The sequence below is a fragment of the Lontra canadensis genome, unplaced genomic scaffold (genome assembly GCF_010015895.1).
Source record: "Lontra canadensis isolate GAN:19392208 unplaced genomic scaffold, GSC_riverotter_1.0 scaffold4, whole genome shotgun sequence".
In the NCBI taxonomy this organism is placed as follows: Eukaryota; Metazoa; Chordata; class Mammalia; order Carnivora; family Mustelidae; genus Lontra; species Lontra canadensis.
This window is the reverse complement of record NW_022630998.1, coordinates 32,194,755-32,220,133: the sequence shown is the minus strand read 5'-3', so window position 1 is coordinate 32,220,133 and position 25,379 is coordinate 32,194,755. Positions and strand designations below refer to the sequence as shown.

General features: G+C 36.5%; 1 protein-coding gene across 3 annotated transcripts in view; it reads left to right on the top strand.

Moving 5' to 3' along the window:
* Window positions 1-25,379, top strand: part of MSH3 (mutS homolog 3) — a 174,280-nt gene that overhangs the window by 105,123 nt on the left and 43,778 nt on the right. For all 3 annotated transcript variants that reach the window (XR_004381402.1, XM_032847505.1, XM_032847514.1), the window contains exons 16-19: window positions 3,462-3,526; window positions 5,912-6,028; window positions 9,779-9,886; window positions 16,569-16,680. Coding sequence is in view for 2 of the 3 variants with exons in the window: in XM_032847505.1 (XP_032703396.1) it covers window positions 3,462-3,526; window positions 5,912-6,028; window positions 9,779-9,886; window positions 16,569-16,680 (402 nt within the window). In the remaining variant the exon portion in view is untranslated. The remainder of the gene's footprint in view (window positions 1-3,461; window positions 3,527-5,911; window positions 6,029-9,778; window positions 9,887-16,568; window positions 16,681-25,379) is intronic.

Genomic DNA, 25,379 nt, shown 5'->3' with positions numbered 1-25,379 from the left:
ATTATCAACATTTGGCTTTTATTTTGTGAAACCCAACGTTTTAGAGCTCAGTTTAGAACAAACTAAAATAAAGCTGAAGTCTTGGGAAGATAGCCCTGGATCCAGCTGGTAGTTTTACAGTAAAAGTGGGGAAAACTGATCAGGAATTCATATGGAATAGTAGATTAGATTTTTTTTCCTTTTTTTAATCAGTGTGGCAGTGAAGTTTAAGACAAAGCACAGAATGGAGATGAAATTGGGTTATAAATAATTAGGGAAATAAATTATCTTATTCTTTACTTAACCTTTATTAGGTTAAGGTGATGAGTTTGAGGCAAGAAATTTCTTAGTTATTAACTCTGGGATGAATTCTTACTGGTTCTTAAAAAACCTATAGAAATTGAATAGTATATCAATACAGAATCACTTTTATAACATTTTTGAGAATTAGTGATTCTATTCAAACAACAAATGAATTCTAGATATTCAGCATTGTTTTATAGTCAAATTTTCTCTTAAAAAATTGTACTAATGGTATCAACAAATTATTTAAAAAGACTTATAGGATCAAGAACAGACTCTGTTAAGTATGATTATATCTGAGAAGTGAGAGAGGAAGGCAGGAAAAAAACCCTTATTTTGTATGTGCTTCTTATTTTATACCCTTCTGTTCTGAAATTTTATAATTTTGTAATAATTTTTTGAAAACCTGTTTTAGCAGGCCTATGCAGTACATGGATTTTGTTATTAGTAAAAATAAGTAGATTGTCAAGCTAGTGATACTTTTGATAACTTTCCTTTTTTTACCAGTTCCCAGTTTTTGGAATCATTAGAATACTATAAGATGTGTGTTACTATCGCTGACTCTGAAAGTATTTGTAAGAAAATAATGAAAGCAGAAACTTAGCTCACTGCTTCTGTGATAATTTTTCTCATATTTTGTGTATATAGAGATTCATTTTTTAACCTTGAATCAAATATGGAGTGGTATTTAGATTTGAGGCAGTATTGGTAGGTAGTAGTATTCCTAAGGAAAAGGGAAGAAATATTGGGGGGGGGAAATCTTTTAAAAATTTTTATTAATGCACAGCATGCAAAATATCCAAATTCTGCTTAGTGTTTTAAGATGAGAAAAGCATTCTCTATTAAATCTTACTTCCAAAGAAAAAATATTTGGAAAATTTTTGAGAGAGAAGAAAGAAAAGAGGGAGAGTAGGAATGGGGTAAGTGTGTATTGGAGAAAACAGAGAGCAGTTTCTGAAGTGAATTAAGCAAACTTAGCAATGATGCGAGCCGAGTGATACAACAGGCTGCAGTTTGAGTAACAAACCTGACATGTTTTAACCAGGATAGAATTGGATCCCAGCAGTATATGAGAAATTGCTAGAACAAATCAAGACGTACTTCTTGCATCAACACCTAAGAAACAAAGTCAGGAACTGTAGAGCAGGGAAGGATGCTATGAGAATTCTCTAAGATTTCTGAAATACACATTAATTTCCAAATTTAGTTTCCTTTTCTGTAGCAATAAAAGTTTTAAAAGGCGTTGTCTGCTCATTCTTAGAATGTTTGTAAAAAGAAGCAAAGAGAAAATTTCCTGTTCCTTAGGCAGTATAGAAGAGGAAAAAAAAAAACAAAAAAAAACCTGCTAGTAGATGACAATTTTGAAGAGAAACCCAGCTGAGACAAAGAGGACACACAGGACCAGCACCAACTTGAAGAAGTAACCCCAGGGGTCTAACAAGCCAGGAGATCCATGGGGACCTTCCCAACTCTTACTCTCTTTTCCATCGAGTATTGGCTCTGCATATGGCCTCTTTGAGGAGCTGCTGTCCTTGAAGTAGACCCTTGATCCTTACAGATTGAACCATTATGGTCCAAACCTTCCCCAGCCTGCTCTAAAGGGCTGTGACTAGAAACGATCTGTGATGTGTCTAAGGCACAGATTTCAGTCCAGTCCCCTGTGCTGCAGTGTTAGGGCAGATGAAGCCAGCCAGCCTACCTGGCACCCAGTGATCCCACTGAGGCAGTTTTAGCTTCTTTTCCATATTTCTGTCTTCCCTACACAGTAACTCCTGTGGAGCTCTGTGTTCGTTTTTGTGGATCTAGATGTGTCCTTGCCAAGTATTCATGAGCCACTGTGACCCTGCATTTTGCTGTTTGCTGCAGGCTTAGCTCTTCCCAGAATTATTTGATAAAAAGATCAATATGCCTTTCTTGCAGGACATTTACAAATAAAGTTTAAGCAGAATTTTTTAGCATGGTCTTAATGTGCTTTTATCTTTCTTGTCAATGATATTTATCTTGTGGGTTTTTCCTCAGTTTTTGTAATCGAAGGGAGCTCTTTCAGAGTCTTGACTCTTCACTGTTTAACTGGGTGGGGCAGATTTGAAATTGTATTAATTCCTCTCTATACAAGAAGACATGATGAGTCCCAAAATTTTTTCTAAGGATGAAAATTCTTAAATTTAACCAATAATTTCTGTTTTACATTTAGTGTAAAAACTATATAGAAAAATAAACTCAAAGATAGGCCAATATTATTAATAATATGCATATTATTATATTAATGCATATATATTTATATTATAAATACCAGGAATGTTATAAAACTGGTATATGTAAAAAAAAGTTCCTGTGGCCATCTCAAAATTAGTGGTAGCAACAGAGCTTCTGGGTTTCCTCCTCTATAAAATAAGTTTGTGTGTCTTTATGCATTTAAATAAACACTGAATTTCAGTGTTTTATTTACAGTGATATAGGAGAGTGAGCAGGAAGAAGAGGTGATATACAACTAATGCTAAAAAGGAAAGGCATGACAGACGCAGTTGATTTCACTTGCTTCCTGATTGATTTCAGAAAAGCTTGCTTACAGAACACAGCTCTATAAAGATATGATTCATGGAAGTGAAAACTTTAAGAAAACTCTCATGGGAAGAAATCTCTTCTTCCCTTAATACCTGAAGAAATCAGTGCTTTTTCATGAGGATACTCTTAGGGACCTTGGGTTCTATGGATAAAAACTATGACAATAAGTCCTCTTCTGTTCAGAATAGGGGATAGGCCACATATGAAACTGGTATAGCACATCATAATTGATATTTTAAAATTGTATGTACGTAGAACTTCAGTCTTATTACTGAGTAATAGAATTCTTAAGTGGTACTAATAAATGAAAGAGGCTGTTAAAAAAAAGAAAAATCACCATTGGTAATGGCCATGACAATGTTATAGACATTAAAGTGCCAAGTTACATGCTTATTACAAACTTTTGCTCAGTACACATTGTACTTTATCCCAAGTATTGCAACCCTAATTAGTGGTATTTGGTTGTATGGACATATATGAACTTTTGTATTAACAATATTGGATTTATTTTGAATGTTTAGAATAGTATTTACTAAACTTAGAGCACAATTTTGAGAAAGGTTTAATAATGGTTAATCATTTAGATATCTAACTTTTATTTGTATTTCTTTTAGTTTATGATTGAAATAAAGAATTCTGCTGTATCTTGTATACCAGCTGATTGGGTTAAGGTTGGAAGGTGGGTTTCAATTACATTTTTTCTTACTAATGTGAATTATAATGGCATTTGTATACCTGTACACTACTGGAATGAAGATAACCACCTCCTTGACATAAAAAGTATTTCTTTCCCTTTGGTTTTCTTATGGAACTTCTCACCGAAAAAATAATTATTTTAAATTCTTTTTATCATTGGTTTAAAAATACTTTTTCCCAAGAGTATCTTGTTTGTATACACTTGTTTTCCTGTTTTGTAAATTATCATTTTATTCTTATACCTCAGAGTACACTTTAAACACATGAAAGAAAATATTGGGGAATATTCAATTATAAGATTAATTTGATTGCTTGAATTTCCTTCCTGATGAGTGCTTACCTGAAATTTCTTTTAGGAAGCTAAAATTTCATTTTCTACCTCACTGAGCTCTGCATTTCTTTATTCTTGATGCTTTCTGTGGCACATAATTATAATAGTTCTTTATGGCTTCTTTTTTGTAAGTTATATCATGAATTGATGAAAACAAATTTAATCAAAAACAGAATTAGCGAACCACATTGAGACTCCTTTTCTCCTTGATTAGACATTAATCTCTCAAAGGGGACTCATTTCAGAAGTGGTATTAGCAAAGTATATACTCCTGTGAGTAGTATTCGTTGTGAAGTATTTATTGCTACTGTTACTTATACGCTTGCATGAACTCGAGATGAAAATGTTACATTTGCCCAAGTAAGCAGATAGTAGCTAGTGTTTATATGAAAGAACTCTATTAAAGATGGAAGAAAATTTTAACATGTGTAAATGATTATAATTTAATTAGAAGGAAAAAAGGAGTATCCATTTGCCACTATCAAAGGATTCTAAAGGCACAGTCATGGGTTTCTTTAGCTCTGTTACCATTGTTTTTCTGGTTTTTGTTTTTTTGTTTTTTCTCCTGTGTTCCTGGAAGCTGTAGCTGAGATTTTAATATTGTTGATTTTAGAGGCTGTTTTCTCCTTCACAGGCTTTCTTTCCTTTATTTACTTTGTCCTATCCTACAGCTCATGAATCGAAGTATGTATTATGAAAATAAATTATTTAAAATTGTACATCTATTTATCTAAGAAGCTGAAATGTTTCACTAAATGAATTTTGTCAGAAGAGAAAGCTATGATGAATATGTTTGCATAGAAATCTAGATGACATTTCAGAAGCAACACGGAAAGGATAAATCAGTATCAACATCCTTTGAACATTCAATGATGTAAATTGAATGAATAAATAAGGTGGTTTTGGGGAGGTTCATTATTATTTTTGTCATTTGACTATCGTAAACTTGACAAGGATAGGCTGGAATATTAATCAGATTTTGAATATGAAAGTCTCACTCCTAGTACAATAACTGGCCAAATTAAACATAATTGTGACAGGAGTTGGGGAGCAAACAAAGAACAGTAATTACCCTCTTTCATCACCTGCCTATCACTCAACCCTGATCTCTTCTCAAAAGTCCAATCGAAATAGTAACATCAACAGCAGTAGCAGTCACCACCTCCACAGAACAACTCAACATTAGGGACTAAGGACATAGGACATAGATACTGTGCTAAGCACTGTCTTATTCTCTCAACAGTGCCTATGAGGTAGATACTATCATTATTCCCATTTTATAGATGAGGAAAGGGATGTTTAGAAAAGGTCACTTATATTTGCCTAAGGTCACACAAGTAGCAAGTAAGTGGTTAGTGTTAGAGCCTTGGTCCAGATTTTTTTAACTGGGAACCGATGGCATCCCCTGTTGTGCTCTACCTTCTTGATGAAGGAGCAGAGACAGTGCACAGGCCCACAAGAGGAGCACATCCTATTTGTTTCCCTCTGGGGCCACTGTGAATCTACAGCTAGATCATGAAACATTCCTCTTCTTTGATTGCTTCCTGAATTAATGCATCACTATTCATTGTAGTTCTTTATATTTTTCTGTTTTCACTGAAATACATTAATTCTACAGAAAAGTATAAAACATAAAGAATAGTAGGACTTTCATCAGTGTATCCAGCTTTGTCAAGACTTACTTGCTTCTGATCTTTTTTTTAATAAGCATTTTCATTTAGTGTAATTTAAAGAAAAAAGCCTTCTGCTTATGAAATGGAAATTCTAAACTTTGACTTTGCCATATGGATGTAATTTGAAATGCATTTCAGAGCTCCTGAACAAAGTTCTATGAACTCCAAGTACTTTATTTACAACAGAGGTCTTTGGAATCAATAGAGTTCAGCACCATAATTAAAGAATGTTCTGTGTTTACAGCTATTTACTTTCAAGGTTCATCAGAGAATGATAAATAACTACTTTAATTTTCTGAAGTGATGGCATTAGTGATTCCTTAGTAACCTTGATTTCCTATTTATGTTTCTTCCCCTCTTCTAGCACAAAAGCTGTGAGCCGTTTTCACTCTCCTTTTATTGTAGAAAATTACAGACATCTGAATCAGCTCCGGGAGCAGCTAGTCCTTGACTGCAGTGCTGAATGGCTTGGTTTTCTAGAGTGAGTTTACAATGAAAAATATAATCTGACTTTTTGCTATGAGAAACAGACTGGAAAATCTTTCCATCAAAAAGAAAAGTAGAGATTACTGCTTGTGACCTGCCATAAAATAGTTGAGTACATGTGTTCTCTGATTTTATTTTTAATCCACTGAAATGTAAGCTCATCTTAGTCTTTAATGAGAGATCTAATATACTTTATTGTTACTGTACTAATATTTAGTTGCTGAGGATGTTTGGTAGAGTCCCTTTTTGAAATGCCACCTTGGACTTCCTTTACTTATAAAAAGGCTTAACATTTTCATAGTTGGAAAAGAAAGGTTTAGTTCTGTTTTTATTATCTCCATTTAAATTTTTTTTATTTTTTTACATCCTGAATATTTTCTTTGTAACTTTTTATCTTAAAGAATTTTAAATCTGGGAAATTTGAAATAAATACCTACATACTCTTCACCTAGATTTATCAAGTTTTAACATTTGCCACATTTATATCTCTCATACACTTTTTTCCTGAACCAATTTAAAGTACAATTTAGACATTATAACACTTCACCCCTAAATATTTAATTAAGCATACATCTAAAACTAAGGACATGCTACTATATAATCTTAAGACCATTATCACATCTAAGAAAAATTATTAATTTAAGGAATATTGAGTTAATTCTACCCCCCCCCCCATTTTTAAATGAAAGCTCTATTCAACTTTCACATGTTACATTTTGTTGTTATGTTTCTTTTGTGGTTGAATCTAGAATAGTCCCCCACCTTTTTTTTTTTTTTTTTTTTTAAAGATTTGATTTATTTATTAGAGAGAGCATGAGCTGGGGGGAGGGCCAGAGGGAGAAGCAGACTTCACACTGAGCAGGAGCCTGACGGGGGCCTCGATCCCAGGACTTTCGGATCATGAATTGAGCCAAAGGCAGACATTTAACTAACGGAGCCATCCAAGAGCTCCACCTTTTGTGTTTTTTTATGAGATTTTTTTTTAAGTGTCCTTGCTATTGCTTCCAGGAATGTTTCATATTTGGACTTATTAATAGTTATGTGTTCAGATTGACAGGTTTAAGTCAATGTTGTACTGTAAAGAAGAGGTTAACAGCCAGTTCTTTGGAAGAATAGTAGTGTTTGTGGTGTTTGCTGGCTACTGTAGCGTAAATACTCCTACTGTGGTTGATTTCAAGCTGCTGCTGGACTGAAGTTGGGAAGAGAGGTGTACAGTTGCCTTTCATGAGTCCTTAGCGAAAAGCCACTCATCTAAGCACTTCAGGTATATTAGGCCCTTATTCCTCCCAAGATCTCTGGGACTGAAATATTATCACCCCCAATTAACAAATGAATAAAGAAGTAAGTTGCCTACATTGGGTTGGAGCCAAGATTCGATGCAGGGTGTCTGGTGGTAGCTTGTGCCCTTTACCATCAGGCTGTAGAGCTTGCCTTTGGTGAACCTATAGGCATCACTCTAAACAGAAATCTCTTTGGTAGTCATTCTCTTTTTCTAGGTAATCTTTTTGAAATTTGGAAAAGTGTAGCAAATGGACAAAGATCAAGAAGTCAATCAAGACTTTCTAGGTTATGATAATGATGTTAAAGGTTTATGATAGTGTTTCATTTTATTCACGTGTCTTATTTATATAATTGACATGAGAAAGAACATTATTGTCTATATCAAAATAATTACCTTATCTCTCTGCCTTATTTTTCCTTATTTTTTTTTTTTAACTGAAATGGAACCCACTGAGAGCTATGTCACTCAGTTCAGTCTCGGACACTAGAATATCATGAGAGACAGTTACCCTCAACCTAAGGCTCCTAGATAATAGCAAATTAATTAGGGTCTTAGTGGCCCGGATAAGAGCTGAGAAGCAGTGCGTGATAGTGAAGGAAAAAATGACTGGTATTTAGTGCCAAAGATACTTTGATACTCATATTCCAGAGAGGCAAGAGCAGAGATATCAAATATGGCTGCTCTCTGGCAAAACAGAGTGCCAGGATAGGAAGGGCTAGAACAGGGGCAGAAGACAACACAGTCCAACACATAAACCAGTGGTCAGATCTAAAATTGAAGTCAGCCCAGGAATGACAAGGCATGATCACTGCGCAGTCACTCAGAAGTGTAAGGTTCGTGTAGCATGTGGCGTCTTCAAAATGTGGCATCTTCATTTTTAAGGTGGCAACTGAGCATTGCTTGTCCGATGCCAGGGGTGAGTCTTCTCAGTCTGAGTTCGGGATTTTCCACAGACTCTTAACACTGTTCGTGGGATTCTTGCTTGTTTAAATGAACCTTAATTCAGTGAGAAATAGGTAAATTATATTTATTATGTTCTAACTATTCAGATATAAAAGTGTAAAATATGCTATAAATATATTTCCCAATTCATAAAGTTAACACAAAAATATGACTGGGTACTTAAAATGTTGTTTCTGTTATCTGGAAAAGTCATTTACATAGAATACCTTATTATAATATTACTAGAAAAATCATATTACAGATTCCAAAAAATCAATATAGTGATAATATAGGAATAACTGATCACATAGTAAATTAACCTGGATATCCTTTTCAAGGTAGGAAGCATTCTAAAACTTATGGATTTAAGAAGCAGATTAAATCTCAAAGTTTCTGAAACCCATAGTACAACAGAGAAATCATTTTTAACAGAAGAATTCAACCTAGTAATCTATTTTGGGGGGAATCTTCTTTGAAAGGGATACCTGTGGTATGAAATAATGGAATAATTTGGTGTGTCTGGGTGGCACAGTTGGTTGGACGTCTGACTCTTGGTTTCAACTCAGGTCATGATCTCAGGGTCATGAGCTTAAGCCCTGCATCAGCTCCGTGCTCAATGGAGAGTCTGCTTGAGAGTCTTTCTCTCTCTCCCTGCCCCTCCTGCTTGTGCTGTCACACTCTCCAAAGTAAATAAATTTTTTTAAAAATATAGAAGAAAAAAAAATGGAATAATTTAAGTTAAAAAAAAATAAAAGGAAAAGCACTTGCCTACATTCCTGTATTTTTTCTGAATAAGTCTTTCAATAAAAGGTTTTAAGCCTTTAGATCAGAACCTATTTAATTAGTCAAAGATTTGAGGCACTAATCATTATTTTTTCAAATCTAAAATTTAATTTATGTATGCATTATTAATAAGATAACTGAAGATCACTGAAAAAAAGTACTTTATTTGCTTGCTTTTAACGAAATTTATTGCATCGTCTCCTGCATACCAAAGTTACTGGCTAGATGTTTGTGCCAATAATGATAGGAAAATCAGACAAAGGTGGACCCCAACATCGAGAACCTTCCCATTCGGTGTGAGAGAAAGATACTGAAACTGTTAATCCTAGTTTGGATGATGATATGAAGGAGAAGCACAAAGGCAAACCGACTCATCTGGGTAGTTCATGTTATTTAAGCTGAGTGAAAATGACCACGACATTTGTGTTCATTGAATCTAGTTGACATGTCATGGTCAAATGAAATGTGCAGTACAGTATTAGAAGCAGGCATCTTTATATAGAAGCTATTGTAAAGGTATGTACTTCCATCCAAATGAAACAAAAGAAGCCTCAGGAATCAAGTTACTACATTAAAATGAGAAGTCGTCCAGAGTAATTTCCATGTTTCTTAACTGTTAGGTATCATCCTTGGTTATTTTGTTGATGCTCATCTTAGCTAATAAAGCGATCCCATATTGAGCAGCTTATACAGGTCCAAGAAATTGGTGTGTTCACCTCTTTGTTGTCACCTCTGTAGGAATTTCAGCGAACATTATCACTCCTTGTGTAAAGCAGTACATCACTTAGCAACTGTTGACTGCATTTTCTCCCTGGCCAAGGTCGCTAAGCAAGGAGATTACTGCAGGTAATGTATTTTTTAACTCTTCCCTCTTCTTCAGTGCTTTAGATCAGATGGCATCATTCCATTAATTTTAGTATTTTTATTATTAAATATTAATATATGCAAATATGTTGGACCCTTGGTAAAGCTGAACGTCATACACGTATAGCTTGATTTAAAATTAACAAATCCCTTTCTTGCTTGCTCTATCATTGAGTACAATGAAAGCAGATGTTCACAGTAATCTAGAGGTGAATGTTATATATTTCAATTTTTAAGCTTATCTGGGTGACATTTTTTTAAAGGTGTAATCCTTTCATTTGTTAGCTTTGACTTGAACACTTTGTAGTATGTTTCACTTTATAAGTCTCCTTTAAATGACAACTAAATCAGATGGATGAGACTCAATGTGTGATCCATTTCGAGACAGTGTCTCTGTTGCTATTAAATTGCTCTTAAGTTTAAAACCTTAAGCTTGAGCCACATCTTTGGCTCATTGCTCTGCTTTCCAGGCCCACTGGGTTAGGGATTCCCACCTTCCAGAACCACTGGGGCAGCAGTCTTGTTACCGTAGTTTTGCAGGTCAAATGTTGGGCCCCCAGAGCTCTAGGCCATTTTGCCCCTTTGGTGGTCCTGTGCCTGACCCCGCCGCTGAGGTGGTTCTTTGTGGTAGTCCCACGGCTGCTGATGCTCTGTGCCTGGACTCCCTCCTGTGGCTCTCCCAGCCTGGAATTTTGTGCTGGTGGCTCTGTGGTTCTGGAGAACATTGGCTATTGAGGTCTGGCTCTCTGTGGGCTCTTTTATAAAACCACTAGCCCATTCACAAGGGCTCTGCCCTTATGAACTAATCACCTTATATAGTCCTGACCCACAATCCCATCACATTAGGTTCATATGAAGCACTCTGAAGCATGAAGTCTATTTTTTCATATACTTAAGGAAATTTAAGGGAATATTTAACTCACTGGCTTTCTAAAAAAAATATATATATAGAAGTGATTCTGCTTATCAGTGCTTTAGCATACAGAGTTCATTATGTTTGAGAGGATATGTTCTGCTGTTCATACTTCTTTCATGTTCTCTCTAGTTTGTGCCAAATACAGTTTTGTTTTTTTTTAACATTTAAATGTTCTTTATACCTAGCATAATACCCAGAGTGGATGTTAAAAGATAGTTTGTTTATTGTAAAGCATTTATTTATTTATGGGAGAAGAGTTGCAGGAATTGGCTACCCCAGTTTTAGACAAAAATGTACTTAGTTTGCTGTTTTGTTTCATTTTGTTTTGCTGTCCATTTATGTATGGGGTGATCTACCATGCTGTGCACAATAGTTTTGTTTAAAATAGGCTCTTTGTGTCTTCATTATTACTCAGTTTCTTTTCACATCAGAGGGCTTTGAAAATTTTGTGCAATTTATCATCCATAAAAATGAGTAAATATACTCTAGTTGAAACGAGTTCTGGAAGAATGAGAGTCTGTCTTCCTCTGACTTGATTTCTTCCTTACGTACTGTGGTCTTTGTAGGACTTCTTACTTGGTGCACAAGGTTCGTGAAGCTAACATTTCCTAATGGATTCTGTTTGTGAATTAAGCAAAGGATCAGCTACAATCTGTACGCTTGGTGTATGTTTTCATGCAAAGCTCTTTCCACTGAAAAATACTTAGGCTTGGTTTATCTCTTCTTAAACTCTTTCAAGTGGCCTTTTGCCATCTGCTGCTGCTAGAGCAGCTAGTGAGAACAGAAGAAACATGTCTATGGGTACGTGGTTTATATTATATCAGATTTAAGTTTTCATATCTGTATGTGTGTATATGTTTGTAAGCCTAAACATACATATGTATTACACATAATATATAATTTAAAGTAATACATAATTTTCAGTGCATTTTAATAACCAGAATCTAGCTTTGATATCAGGTTTGGTTCTAGCCCATCCTCTGTCACTAATTAGCCATGTATTCTTGTTTAAATCTCAAGTATTCATATATAAAATTTTAAGAATTGAAGTTATGAATTAGTAAGTGGCATAAATCTTAAAGTTGTAGGTATTTTTTATTGAGATGTAGTTTTGGCAAAATCTCTGAGGAGTGAAAATACTATAAAACTATGATTAATTTGTAGACTCATCAGAGATTTAACAAACATTCTGGGTATCTACAATATAAGTTTGGTCCTAGATTTTTCATTTCGGGGCTTCCTCTTCCATTCTTAGATGTTTTTGAATTCCTCGTTGTTTTGATTATATTACAAACATTGTATTTGGAGAGTTGCTATTTTCTATACTTTATCTAATTTTCCCATTTGTCTTCAGGAGGACATATTTTCTTTCAAATGACGTATTCTCTTAGGAAGACAATTTCAGGAAATATTTCACATGCTAAAATACTTTCCAACTTGAGTACTATATATTAAGAAAAATCCACCTGAATATTTTTAAATGAAAAAAATCATGCTATAAAGTTCAAGGAATATAATCAACTTCTCTTTTTTATTTTTTTCAGCAGAAATAAAATTGAGTGTAAATAGCCATAAAATAGGAAACTTTTCACCAAAATTCATTTTAAGCTGGTGATAAAGTATCTGAAATTTGTATCTCCCCCCCCCCCCTTAGATTTCCAGCTTGTTTAAAGATTTTAGTGCATTTGAGCTATTGCACTTAGTTCAAATTGATACTTTGGCTTCGTAATCACAATCTTTTCTTCCTAAATGCTCTTCGGACCTTTTATTCACTATAGCCTAACTTTGAGGCAAAAGTTCTTATTCTAAGTCTTTCTATCCGTTTTTTATTCTGGGTGTTATATTGTTTTACTAATTATGTTCTGTTTCCTTGAGGCATTTAAAGGGGAAAGATGCAATTTCAAAAATACAAAATAAATTTGTTCAAGTTTAAGGTTTCAGTCTTTCCAGGCAGCATCCAAATTTCCTCAGCTCTTCTTAAATGCCATATCATCAACATGATTTTCGTATCCTTCTTGCTATAACTATCCAATGCTCGTGCATCATCTCATCTCTCCAGATTATGATTTGCTTCTTATTCCACTAGGAAGTGTTTTGTCATTATATAATTTTGATAGCAACAGAGTAAGTCAGTGTAGATTTTTAGAGCAGAGCAAATCACTCAAAATTTTATTCTAAAGTGAAAACCTTCCTGGGAAATCATATCAGTGTCATGAATAATGATCTATCGATTTCACTTGGCAGAACACCTGAGATTTTATTTTAAAACTGATATTACTTGCAGATGCTTTCATTTTTTATAGTAAATTTATAATGCACCTAAATAAAAAATCCTATCTTTAGAATTAAACTTTTTGAAAGCCAAAAAAATGTTCTTTTCCCATCATTTTTTTTTAAAGATTTTATTTATTTATTTATTTGACAGAGAGAGAGATCACAAGTAGGCAGAGAGGCAGGGAGAGAGAGAGGGGGAAGCAGGCACCTGACCGAGCAGAGAGCCCGATGCGGGGCTTGATCCCAGGACCCTGAGACCATGACCCAAGCTGAACGCAGAGGCTTAACCCATTGAGCCACCCGGGCACCCCTTTTCCCATCATTTTAAAAGTCTCTTTCCAATGGATAATTTTAAATTATTTACTCCGAAGGTACTTTAGTTGTTTTCTTTGAGAAATGTGAGTGTACATACTTGGGGTTTTGTTAGCCAGATATATTTAAGGAAAAGCATTTAAGTATTTAGGGAAATAATATTTCTAAGTGTTATGAGTAAGGTCAGAAATGTGCTTATATGTGGAAGTTCTGAGTCAAAGCACTTAGTAATCGATGAGTGCTAGTTAACAAAGTTCAAGAACACTGTTCACCCAACACATTGTTGGAAATTAGAAAATTTGATAACAACTACTTTAGGTGAAGTTATGAAAAAACAAGTCAAGTTTCATATCCTGCTGGTGGGAAGTTAAATTGATATAGTATTTCTGTATGTTAAAATAAAAAGTATGCATACCCTATGACTTAGAAGGTACACTTCAGGAATTTACTCTGGCTTAGAGAAGCATTTGTCCATGTGCCAATGGACATAAATGTAAGATTGATTGCAGTATTGTTTATAACAGTGGAAATCTAGACACAGTGTAAATGTTTGACAGTGGAGAACAACTGAATTGTCTGTGAAGCAGCTTCAAAAGAACACTGAAGATCTGACAAGAAATGATCCTGAATCTTAAGTATAGCATCCCATCAGGTTCCACTGGACCTAATTTCACTTTTTAAATTTCTTAAAGGCCTTTTAAAGAACAAAGAGAAAATTCACATTTTTCTTTAAAGGAGAATAAAATCCTGTTTTGCATTTACCATATGGGTCCATTGGACCCTTTTATAAATCTGACGTGTACTTTGGGATCTTTAATGATTTTTATCTTTTCTGTATCTGGAGCATCTTGCTCTTTCATCATTCTAGAATTACTTTGTATTATTTATCAATTAGTTCTACTAAAAAGACCAAATGTAAGAAAACTAGAGAATGACGATACAGAGGTAAGATAATAATCACTACCACCCCATCCTTCCTTGTTCTAATTGTATCGCCCAAAGTGCTGCATCGTTCTTCAGGAAGTTGTAAAAGACTAAAAATAGCACTGTTGTAGTCTAACTACAACAGTTATTATAACTGTTACAGTTATAATTAATTAATTTCTATTGATGTAATAATTAACTTTCACATATTATAACTGCTGCTTCTAACTTTCATTGAACAGAATTGAGAATTCCGAATTTTTAAGTTTTTCACCCATAATAGAAAAGGCGAAAAAAGAAAGAAGATAATTCACAATTATCAGATTAATCAAAAGATGAATGCGAAGAGAAAGATAGCAGTGCTCTAGATACTACCGATGATGAAATTTCTTGTATAAACAAAATCTCAGATCGTAAGTGTTCAGGTGACAGTGGCCTAGGTGAATTTTCCCAAGCTTAAGAGTCAGTGTGTGAATAATGTATTTCTAAGGACAAAATGGAATGTGTTCTTCTCCAGTTAGTTACTCCACAGGCATCACACATCATACAACATTTGCTGACGAGAACCTGAACCATCCTGACATATAGTGGTTCCTTTGTCTTTTGTGATGTCTATGCACTAAGGTTTACCTAATACTGTTTGTAGGTGTACAGGTGCTGAAGGCAGAAGATTAAAAGAAGATAGATGTTGTGAAATAAAAGTATTGATTGGATCGGTTACTCTGATTTGGTATTTATAAATATAAAACTGAAAATGTTTTGCATTTGTGGAGCAAAAAAGATGGCTGTCCTCTCCTCAACAAAATGATAGCTTTAAATATTTTTAAAAATCCAAGTATTGCATTTTTGTCCATGCAAGTAGGAGAAGAACCCAAAGTTATGATAAGCTAGAACATTTTAGGAATGTATGGAAATCTAGAATCAGTATTTATGAATGACTGTGGTCTAGGTGCATGCACGACAGCTAAGGAGCAGTTAATTACTTTGAGAGTGTGTTGCCCATTCCAAGTATATTGCCTCTAAGTCCAGGAAAATGTGGAATAAAAATTTGAGATTTGCTCTGTTTAAGTTCTCACTAAAATTTGTCTTGGGTTTTTTGTTTTGTTTTGTTTTTACTACCCCTTTGTTGCCACTTCTGCAAATTATTTGTAAAATGACTTGAAAGTATTAAAAAAAAAATAAGAGTCCAGTGGTAAATGGTGAAACCTATTTTTTTAAATATGTATTGAATGTGAAGGGGAAAAATGTAGTTATGGAATAATATATTACAGTGTGATCCTGATTTGTTTTGCTGTTTTTGTTTTTTTTTTTAATTTTATTTATTTTTTGACAGAGAGAGATCCCAAGTAGGCATAGAGACAGGCAGAGAGAGACAGGGGGAAGCAGGCTCCCCACTGAGCAGAGAGCCCGATGCGCGGCTTGATTCCAGAACCCTGAGATCATGACCTGAGCCGAAGGCAGAGGCTTAACCCACTAAGCCACCCAGGCGCCCTGTTTTGCTGTGTTTTGTTTTTTTTTTAAAGAATCACAAATCAGTGCAATGAGTGTGTAAAAACCTAAATTCAGAGAAGAAAGTTGGGAAGGGTAGACACCACACTGATCTCCGGGGAGGAGAATGAGGGGAGGGCAGTGCTCACAGGGGCTTTGAAAAATAAATAAAGCTATAGATAAAAACAGAAAAATATAAAAGCTAAGAAAGGAAGACCAGCAAGGTAAAAAAAAAAAAAAAAAAAAAATTTTGTATCAAAAAAAGCGAAAGATACCAAAGACCATAGAAAGATGTTTCACTTAAACAGGATTATGAAAATTTAAGGTCTCCAAGTCTAACACATAACATAATTTCTACTAATGTAATAATTAAATCTGGAAATAATATTCAGTGACTTCCTTTATAATGCTTATTACTAAAAATGATTTAAGTGGCAGTAATCTGAACTGTAACTTCTAGTAATGAAAATGTTGATCTTAGAGAATAGTAGGGAAAACAAGATCTTGTAAAGTAGACTTCAGCAGTGGAGCTATTGTAAGACTGCTAAAGTTTGTGCTTTGAGCACTATTATTATAATAACTGTCCTCCCAATTCTTATTTTATAGTTAAAATTTAGCTTTTATACTCGAAGCCTTATTTTGGGTGTGTGTTTACTTAAAGTCTAACATTATTTCTTATGCTAGAACTTAGAGATTTTTTTAAAAGGCAGTTTTCATGCCTAGTAAATTGAAACATGCTTCTTTTGGCAGACCAACTCTGCAGGAGGAGAGGAAAATCGTGATTAAAAATGGTCGGCACCCTGTGATTGACATGTTGCTGGGAGAACAGGATCAGTATGTTCCCAACAGTACGAATTTATCAGTAAGTACCACATGATGCCAGTAAACAAGTCAAAGGTGTTAACACTGATCCAAATTTTTAAATACAAAATAAGTATTTTTGTAATTTACTCAGGATTTAACTTTGGCGTTAAATATAGTAATCTTGGGCTGTAGTTTTATATTCAGCACCAAGTATGGAGTTGGTGTCACTTCCAATGAGAGATTAAATGGAAAGATTTAGCAACTAAAGGGTTAGTCTTAATTAGTTATCCTAGGTAACCCCTATACATAGTTTTCATTTATAAATGCCCAAATATGCTAATAGGGTGGAATCATACTGGAGTTTTTGCAAATTTCTAGTAGTGTTTAATGCTATATGTTTGTCCTGTCTTTCAGTATTTTAAAATGTTCTGCAAAAGAATTGGAGATGCCTCAGCTGATTTTGTTGATGAGAACTTTGTCACACGGGCTAACGTTCTCTCTCTCACAGAACATTAATGACCCTAAAGATTTATTCATTTAACATATACTTACTGTATTCCTATTTAGTTTCAGGTAGTGAAACAAGTATTAGGACAGGGAGTGGTAAGCAGGACAGAACTATTCCCTGCCTTAAGGTGCTGTGATCAAGCAAGAGGGTAGCCAGGCTGTTATAATACACAATATAGGAAACCATGTTGTCCTGGGAGCATGTAGCAAGGTCAGCCTAACTTAGTGTAGAGGGAGCATCGAGGAGGGTTTCTTGGGGATAAGATACCAATTGAAGACGGAGTCAGTGTAGGCCAGGGAGGTGGAGAGCAGTATACCAAGTCCAGGAACCAGTGTGGCAGAGGCTGCGAGTGAGGCAGAGCAGGGTGAATTCAGGGAAGTGAAAGATGGTGAGTGATGTGGAGCATAGAGTGTAAAGAAGGGTTCAGATATAAGGAAGAGGCCAGTTTGCTCATTGCCATATTAAGGAATTTTGATATTTTTTCCCCCCTAAGAGAATGAGAATACCAGCAACAGAATATTTGAAGCTCTGAAAAATAGCAAACTTGTGGGATGGAGTGTGTGTGGGTGTGTGTGTATGTGTGTGTGCGCGCACGCGCCTGCCTGTGCCTCTGTGTATGTGTGTTTGTGTTACATAGAGTTACATTGTCAAAGATATAGCCATACGCTAATTGAAGTGATATAATCGTAGATTTTATTCAATAATGTAATTGCAGTAGAGAAAAGAGTCCAGTGTGAACTGAACTCAACTTCAGTTTGTGCAGAGGTGACTGGGTGTTTTGAAGGGAGAATGAGGGACTGGGGGGAGGAAAGAGGGAGGGTGGAGGGTTATCTTGCAGATTCAAGGGAGTCGAAATTATAAAAAGCAGGAAAGGGTATTAATGTGAAACCCCTCTGGGTTTACTGACTGGCATCTGGAGCGTATGCCCTCACACAGGGAGTAGAAGGAAAGGGAGTTATCTTCTAGAATGTTTGTATTTCAGAGATGGCTCGCCTCTTCTAGGTTGCAGAAGAGTTACACCTCAATAAGGCAGAGAAAGGATTTATAACTGTAAGCTTTCTGAAGTCATTGCTTTAAGAGGAAGTTCAGGGGCCTTTGTGCCTGTTGTCAGGTTTTGGCTGGAACAAGCCGTAAATTTTCCTGCCAGTCTTGTACTTTTTTAGGTAGGAACTTAAAATGAGTTTGGGATTATCCTAAGAACATGGCCATGAACTAACTTAGTGGGAGGAGTAAACAAAATCATTTCTGTTGAAAGTGTGAGTTTTTATAGGACGAGACTGAAGCCTAGCGGAGAAGAGGGCTCAGGACTAGAGTTTGGTTAAGGTAAAGAGCATCTATGTCAACATCAAGTGAAATAATCTGGTGGTGAGATCGGAGAATTAGTATGTAGGGAGGAGCTAAGGGGGAGAGGTCGTTGTATTAGAGAATGAATGTCCAACTTTAGGATTTCGGAGGCGGCAAGTCCTAGGTATGGCCATGGAAGATGAGTAGCAGACTGGAAAAGAAATCAAGGAACAGAGTCTGGGAAAAAGTCGCCCACGTAAATGTTGAAATCATCTAAGAGAACATCAGCATTTGGAGGGGAAGCTGACGGTGTTCTAGGTGTCAGGGATGGAGACTGGTGACCTGGAAGTTTGTCAATACCTGAAGTGAAGACAAGCAGAGAGGGTGGTCAGGTTCTAAAGAAACAAGTAAGAACACGTAAGAAGGAACCTCTGAACTCTGAGATATGTGTGGTAGGAAGTGGCAGAAAGCTCAGCCTCCAAATGAACCATAGCCAGGTTTCAGTTTAAGCCTGTTTAAAAGAAATGGTAAGCAAGGATATTAGAAACATAGAAGGAGTTGGGACTTTGGGTCAGTGGCAGAATTGGGATGTAGTGCAGCAGCTAGAAATTAGGTCAGAGAAAGGAAGCCCAGAACAAACAGCAAGGGAGTTGAGAACATAACAGAGTACTCCCTCTTGGGCTGTGAGCAAGGGCGACAAAGGTGTGCATGTGGTGAATTTGGCTACAGCTGTGGTGAGTGAAAGGAAATGCTTTCAGTTACGTTTAGTTTAATATTACATTTGGATGCAGCACATAGATTTGTTGGTAGTATATAACCTGATCCCCAAAGTCTATAAACTTGTTCATTCTCATGAGGGAATTTGTAATTGACTTAATTTATCAAGCCAAGTTAACACTTCTTGATGCTTTATTGACTTTTAAAGGAAGGCTATGTGAACATGAATTTCTTTTTCAGTTCTCACAATACCAGTGGGGTATAGCTTTTCTTGAGAAAGTAATATAGTTGCAACATTTAATACCTTGGTTTATATTTTGCTTATAAATCACTTGAACATTATTTCCTGTTACTGTTCCCATCCCCTAGCATGCCCACCAGCTCAATCCCAAGTATGTTATTCTTGACATTGGGTTTTTTTTCCTTTGCTTTTTCATTATTTTTTCCCTCTTTTGCTTTCTTTTAAAAATGCATTACACTATTTAATAAAGCAAGATTTGAGAAACTAAACTAGCCTTTTGCCTAATTATAAGAATGTTTTAAGGAAACATTAAACTTTTATATTTAAATTTTTACAAAATAAATGGAGTGATTTTTTTCCAGTAGGCACTTCAGAATATTCCAGAATATTCCTTTTTTTTACATATGCTTTTTCTAACTTGAGTAGGAGTTGATATAGAACTGTTGCTATGGTGAAGTGCATTCTATTTTACAGGGTATAAATTTATATATAGGGATAGTGTTGAAAAAGAACTTACTATGTAAAACTCAATTTAAAATATTTTATAGGTGTTAATTATAAAATATAGCCTGAAAATAATTTCCTGAAAGTCAAATGACATTGTTGCTTTTGATAATCATGTAATTTTAAGAAATGGTCTTTTGTACATGTGATTATAAGTGTACTTTTCTGGATTCTGTGTTAAGTGAACTTATTATAGTCCTTCTGAACAAGCCAACTTTCTGCCTACTTTTCTGCTCCCAGTTTTAAGAATACTCTTCACATTTCATAATCTGGCATTTACTTTGTATTTTTATTAGCATTATTTTATGAATATTTTGTTCTTAGAGATTTTGACACACTTTATGTCAGTATTGTGCTTGAGATCAAATTACACAGAAGAAAGACACAGAATACCTTCCTAATCTGGTGGGAGACACACTCAATTAAATTAATAGTAATAGAATACTTAAAAAGGCCCTGAAGGAACTAACAGATTACATGGTAGAAAAATTGGCTTTAAATGAGGAGGCATTTCAAAGTAGAGGATATCCAAATGGTATCTAAGAGACTAACATTTTCTTGACCTGCTATATATTAGCATTTCTAGAATGCAAGAATATAGCAAAGGATTAAATAGAGAGGAACTATGAACTTTGAGGTGTTTGGGGGACACTGGGTAGAGATCCTAATGGGAACATGGATTGATGGATATGAATAGACCAGGAGAGGGGTCTGAGCTGGAGTTACAGATTTTAGAATGATCATGACGTATGTACAGCAGTTTTGATTCTGAATCCGTCAGAGAAATTACATGAACATGTAAAGAAGACTGATGAAAAGGCCCTCTCAAGTACTAACACTGAAGGTTGATTTCAGTTTCACTGAAAGTAGGTTTAAGATTTTTTTTTTTTTTTTTTTATTTGACAGATCACAAGTAGGCAGAGGCAGGCAGAGAGAGACAGGAGGAGGAGGCAGGCTCCCTGCTGAGCAGAGAGCCCGATGCGGGACTCGATCCCAGGACCCTGAGATCATGACCTGAGCCGAAGGCAGAGGCTTTAACCACTGAGCCACCCAGGCACCCTGAAAGTAGGTTTAAACGAAAACTTTTTTAAATTATTAAGGCTATATATTTATTAGAGAGTAAGAGTGAGAGAGAGCACAAGCAGGGGTTGCAGCAGAGGGAGAGGGGGAAGCAGGCTCCTCACTGAGCAGGGAGCCCGACAAGGGGGCTCAATCCCAGGACCCCAAGATCATGACTTGAGCCGAAGGCAGACGCTTTACCTTACCGACTGAGCCACCCAGGTACTCCGAACTTTTTAAGAAACTTTTAAACATATTTACCATACCTTGTTTTCAGAATTTAGAGATATAGTTTAATCTGAAGATCACACTTGTTATAATGGTAACCAGATGTTACTGTATATTCCTTTCTATCCTTTGGGACCTGGCTCTTCTACATCTTCTAGGAAACCTCAGTTTGACTTCCCCAAGCAGAATTGAAAGGAATACTCTTTTAAATCCTCTCTTTGTTTCCTACCCTGATTCACTATATAATCTGAGTGTTTGTAGACTCAGCAGCGTGGGATCTCCCACCTCCATCTTGCCCCTCTCCAGCACATTTCTGCATTCTGCAGCCACAGGGCTTTTCCTAACCTGTCCTAACACTCTCCCATTTAAAAGCATGCTTAAAATTCCAGCCATATAGTTCCCAAGTTACTGTGCTTCTGGGACTTGGCAGATGGTATTCCCTCTGCCTAGAATGTCATCTTTCTCCATACCATCCACTCCTGCCTCACACACACCCACAGCCCACCCCACCCTCTAGCTCCTGCTGTTCTTGAAGTCTTGTCTTGGGTGTCACTGTCTGCACCGAACCAGTGCTGGGTTTGGGTACCCCATCGCTTACCGGTAACACTCATATTTCTCCCCATTTTAGTACTTAACCAGTAAATTATAATTGCCTTTGTCTGTGGTTCCCAGTGCACTGTGAGTTTCATAGTAACAGAATGGGCTTTCTCTGGGTTAGTTGTGATCCCACTGTCAGTCACAGTTCTCTCATACTTAGCAGGCACATGATCATATATGGTAAATAAACAAGAAATAGCCACAAGCCTTAGAGAGTCTTCAAATCTCACTTTAAACTTTTGCCTCCCCCCCTCCAAGATGTTATGTTTCAGGATGTTATATGGGGAATATCACAATTTACTGACTAATTATACTGTAGAACTAGAAGGGAAAATAGGAGTCGTTTAGTGTAACCATATCTTCTTACTTATGAAGAAACAAGGCTCAGAAAGAGAGAATTGACATGCCAGAGGTTACCCAAGTTGAGTGATCTTGAGCGCTCTCCCAAAACACAACAGTATTCTAGGGCAAGCCAGTGCTTTTCAGTTGTTTTCACTTTGTAGCACACCTTCAAAATGATGAGAATTTGGGGCACCTGGCTAGCTCAGTCGGTAAGCATTTGCCTTTGGCTCGGGTCATGGTCTCAGGGTCCTGAGATTGAGTCCTGCGTCAGGCTTCCTGCCAGGGACCCTGCTTCTCCCCCACTTCTGCTGCTCCCACTGCTTGTGCTCACTTGCTCTCTTTCTGTCAAATAAATAAAATCTTTAAAAAAGAGAGAGAGAGAGAGAAAGAAAGAAAGAAAGGAAGGAAGGAGAAAATGATAGGAGGAGTTTGATGATACACTGAAATGAAAGAAAAAGGAGAAGGTTGCTTGGAGCCAAAGAGGTTGGCCACCTGCCACCTTGAGGATTAGGACTTCGGCTTCTTAGCATCCCTGTAACCCATGAGGCAGACCAAGGCATAATGTGCCAAGACATCCTGCTTGGGAAACACCACTACAATCCGCTACCATCTCAGGACTCTTTATTTATTAAACCGAATGCCTAATGGATGGATTTTTGATAGTGACTAAAGTTAGAGTTTGACTTTGTGTTTTTTGTTGGTAAAGGTTTATTTATTTATTTATTATTTATTTATTTATAAGTACATGTTAATTTATTTATTTATATGGGGCTCAATCCCAGGAGCTTGGGATCATGACCTGAGCTGAAGGCAGACACTTAACTGACTAAGCCATCTAGGCACCCCTGTTTTTTGTTTTTAATGTAAATAATATAAATTCCCCTTATTGGAAGAGAGAGTGGGAAAATTGTCGTTGATAGCTTCTCAATTTGTGGAAGGGAAGAAAATGAGTTGAATGTGCAAAGCAGGAAGTTTCCCAGGAAATACTTGAACCTGGTAGATTTCTGTGGCCCAAGGGAAGTCCACAGCCCAGCTCTTGTGGAGTGGGTCTGGGTGGACACTGGAACCCTGGTTACAGTCCCTTCTGAGATCGAGAAGGGACTTTAAGCACCTCAGTGCCTGGCCATGTGTGGCACATAGTAGGTGCTCACATATTTGTTACATGAATGATGCTTGAAACTGGTAAAGATGAAGGAGTACAAGAGGGGACCAAGGATCACCAGCTTCCCATTTCCTCCCTTCTCCCAGACAGAGTCTTCTCGCTACCCCAGAAATGCTTGGTTTGGCTATATAAAAGTAAGACTCATTGTATTTGTATTCATAAGCTGTTGACTCTTTGTACTTAATTACCAAATAGACTAACAATAATGCCTCCCATAAAAATATGTCTGAGTATTAGGTTTAATTTAATTCTGTGCCTGGATTATTTGCATAGATTTTGCTATAAATGTATTTTTCACATAGGATGATCATGGGATCACATTGTTAAAAAATTGAGGAAACACCAATGGCATTTTTTTTTAAGATTTTATTTATTTATTTCACAGAGAGATCACAAGTAGTCAGAGAGGCAGGCAGAGAGAGAGGAGGAAGCAGGCTCCCTGCTGAGCAGAGAGCCCGATGCAGGGCTCGATCCCAGGACCCTGAGATCATGACCTGAGCTGAAGGCAGAGTAGCTTAACCCACTGAGCCATCCAGGCGCCCCACCAATGGCATTTTAACATTGTTTTTTGTTACTTCTTTTCGTGGTGCACATTTCTTCCTGCTTCTGACACAGTGAGATAAAGAAGGATATTTTGTATGATAACTGCTTACTTTTTAAAGTGTTCTGACCTATATTGCTATCTCTGCCCAGAATGTTCCTTCTTCTGTCTTCCTGTCTATAACCCATCTCCATTGATGGAACTCCTACTCATCCCTCATGAGCGAAAAGATATTACTGCCTTCTCAGAGATTTCACTATTACTCTGTCCAGAAATAATCTCTTTTTTATCCTAGCACTTTCTTTGTTCTGTTTTTAAAACTCATCACATATCACTTGTTGGTACACAAAGGTAGTGGGGGAGTTGATTAGAGGCATAAATTCATACCTTGGTTAGCTGTTATTTTATTATCATCTTGGATAGACCACTGTACTCTTCAGTTTTTTCATTCACAGAATGAGAGGATTAGGTTGAGTAACAACTAGCTCTCTGTGGAATATAAATTGGACAGCATCCAGGCATCAGAAGGGTCTGGACCCTTTCCTTAGCATGTCAACATACAGCCTGTGCTCCTCTCCAACTTCATTATCCCCCTTTCTGTTTGTAGTTCCCCTTGGGTTAAAAGTGCAAGGATTTGGCTAAGAGCTTATCTGAAGGAGGCTTTCACTAGGGAGTTTCTCACTGTAACCTGTTATTGATTGACATGTTCAGGGAATAAAACACTTTAAAACTGCCAAACTTTTTCAGCAGTCTGCAACTATTATAAAAATAGTTCTGCCATGAGTCTTTTTTGAAGATCGATGTCAATATCTGTACCTGTCAAGGAAGGAAACCTTTCTTGTAGAAAATTAACTGATGCCCAAGTCTTTGAAATTAACATGTGACAATTTTATTGTTTCCTTTCATTTTATTTTATTTTTGCAGTGCATCTCCTGACTTCAGGGGCATTCTGACTGACCGTCATCACAGTGTACCCAACAATAGACCCAGGGTTGCTGGCCCTGCACTAGAGCAGCCCTTGTATCTGGCAGTGACTGTGTCTGCCTGTCATTGAGAAGGGAGCCGCTGTGAGACAGCTGTCAGGGGGATGATCTTCGCTTATCATCCCCATTCAGCTGCTTGGTAGCTCCACATTACTGGGCAAGGTCCTTAGACTCCCCAAGTCTGTTTCCTCGCCTGTAACATGGGAATGTAGTAGTACTTGGATGACCCTGTGAGGCCATTGTGAGAACAGAATGAGGTGATGCCTACCCAGTCATTAGCACAGTTACCTGTGGCACGTGCTAGCTGTGATTTTCTTATGATACCTTAACAATTGCCTTCTAGTTTCCATCTCCACTTCTCTTTTCTTTCCACAGATGACAGCATTCTTTGTGGAAACTAATTAGTTATCTCAAACTTACTGGTTTAGAGTCCGTGTTTGATACTGGATACAGAATACTAAGATTTTATTGACTAGTGCTGTCACCAGTGACATCACCAGTACTAAGGCAGAAACTTTAAAGATTGAACTCTAGCTTCCTCAAAGGTTTACTCAGGCCAGGCCATAGGTACACCCCAGAAACAGTCCCCTT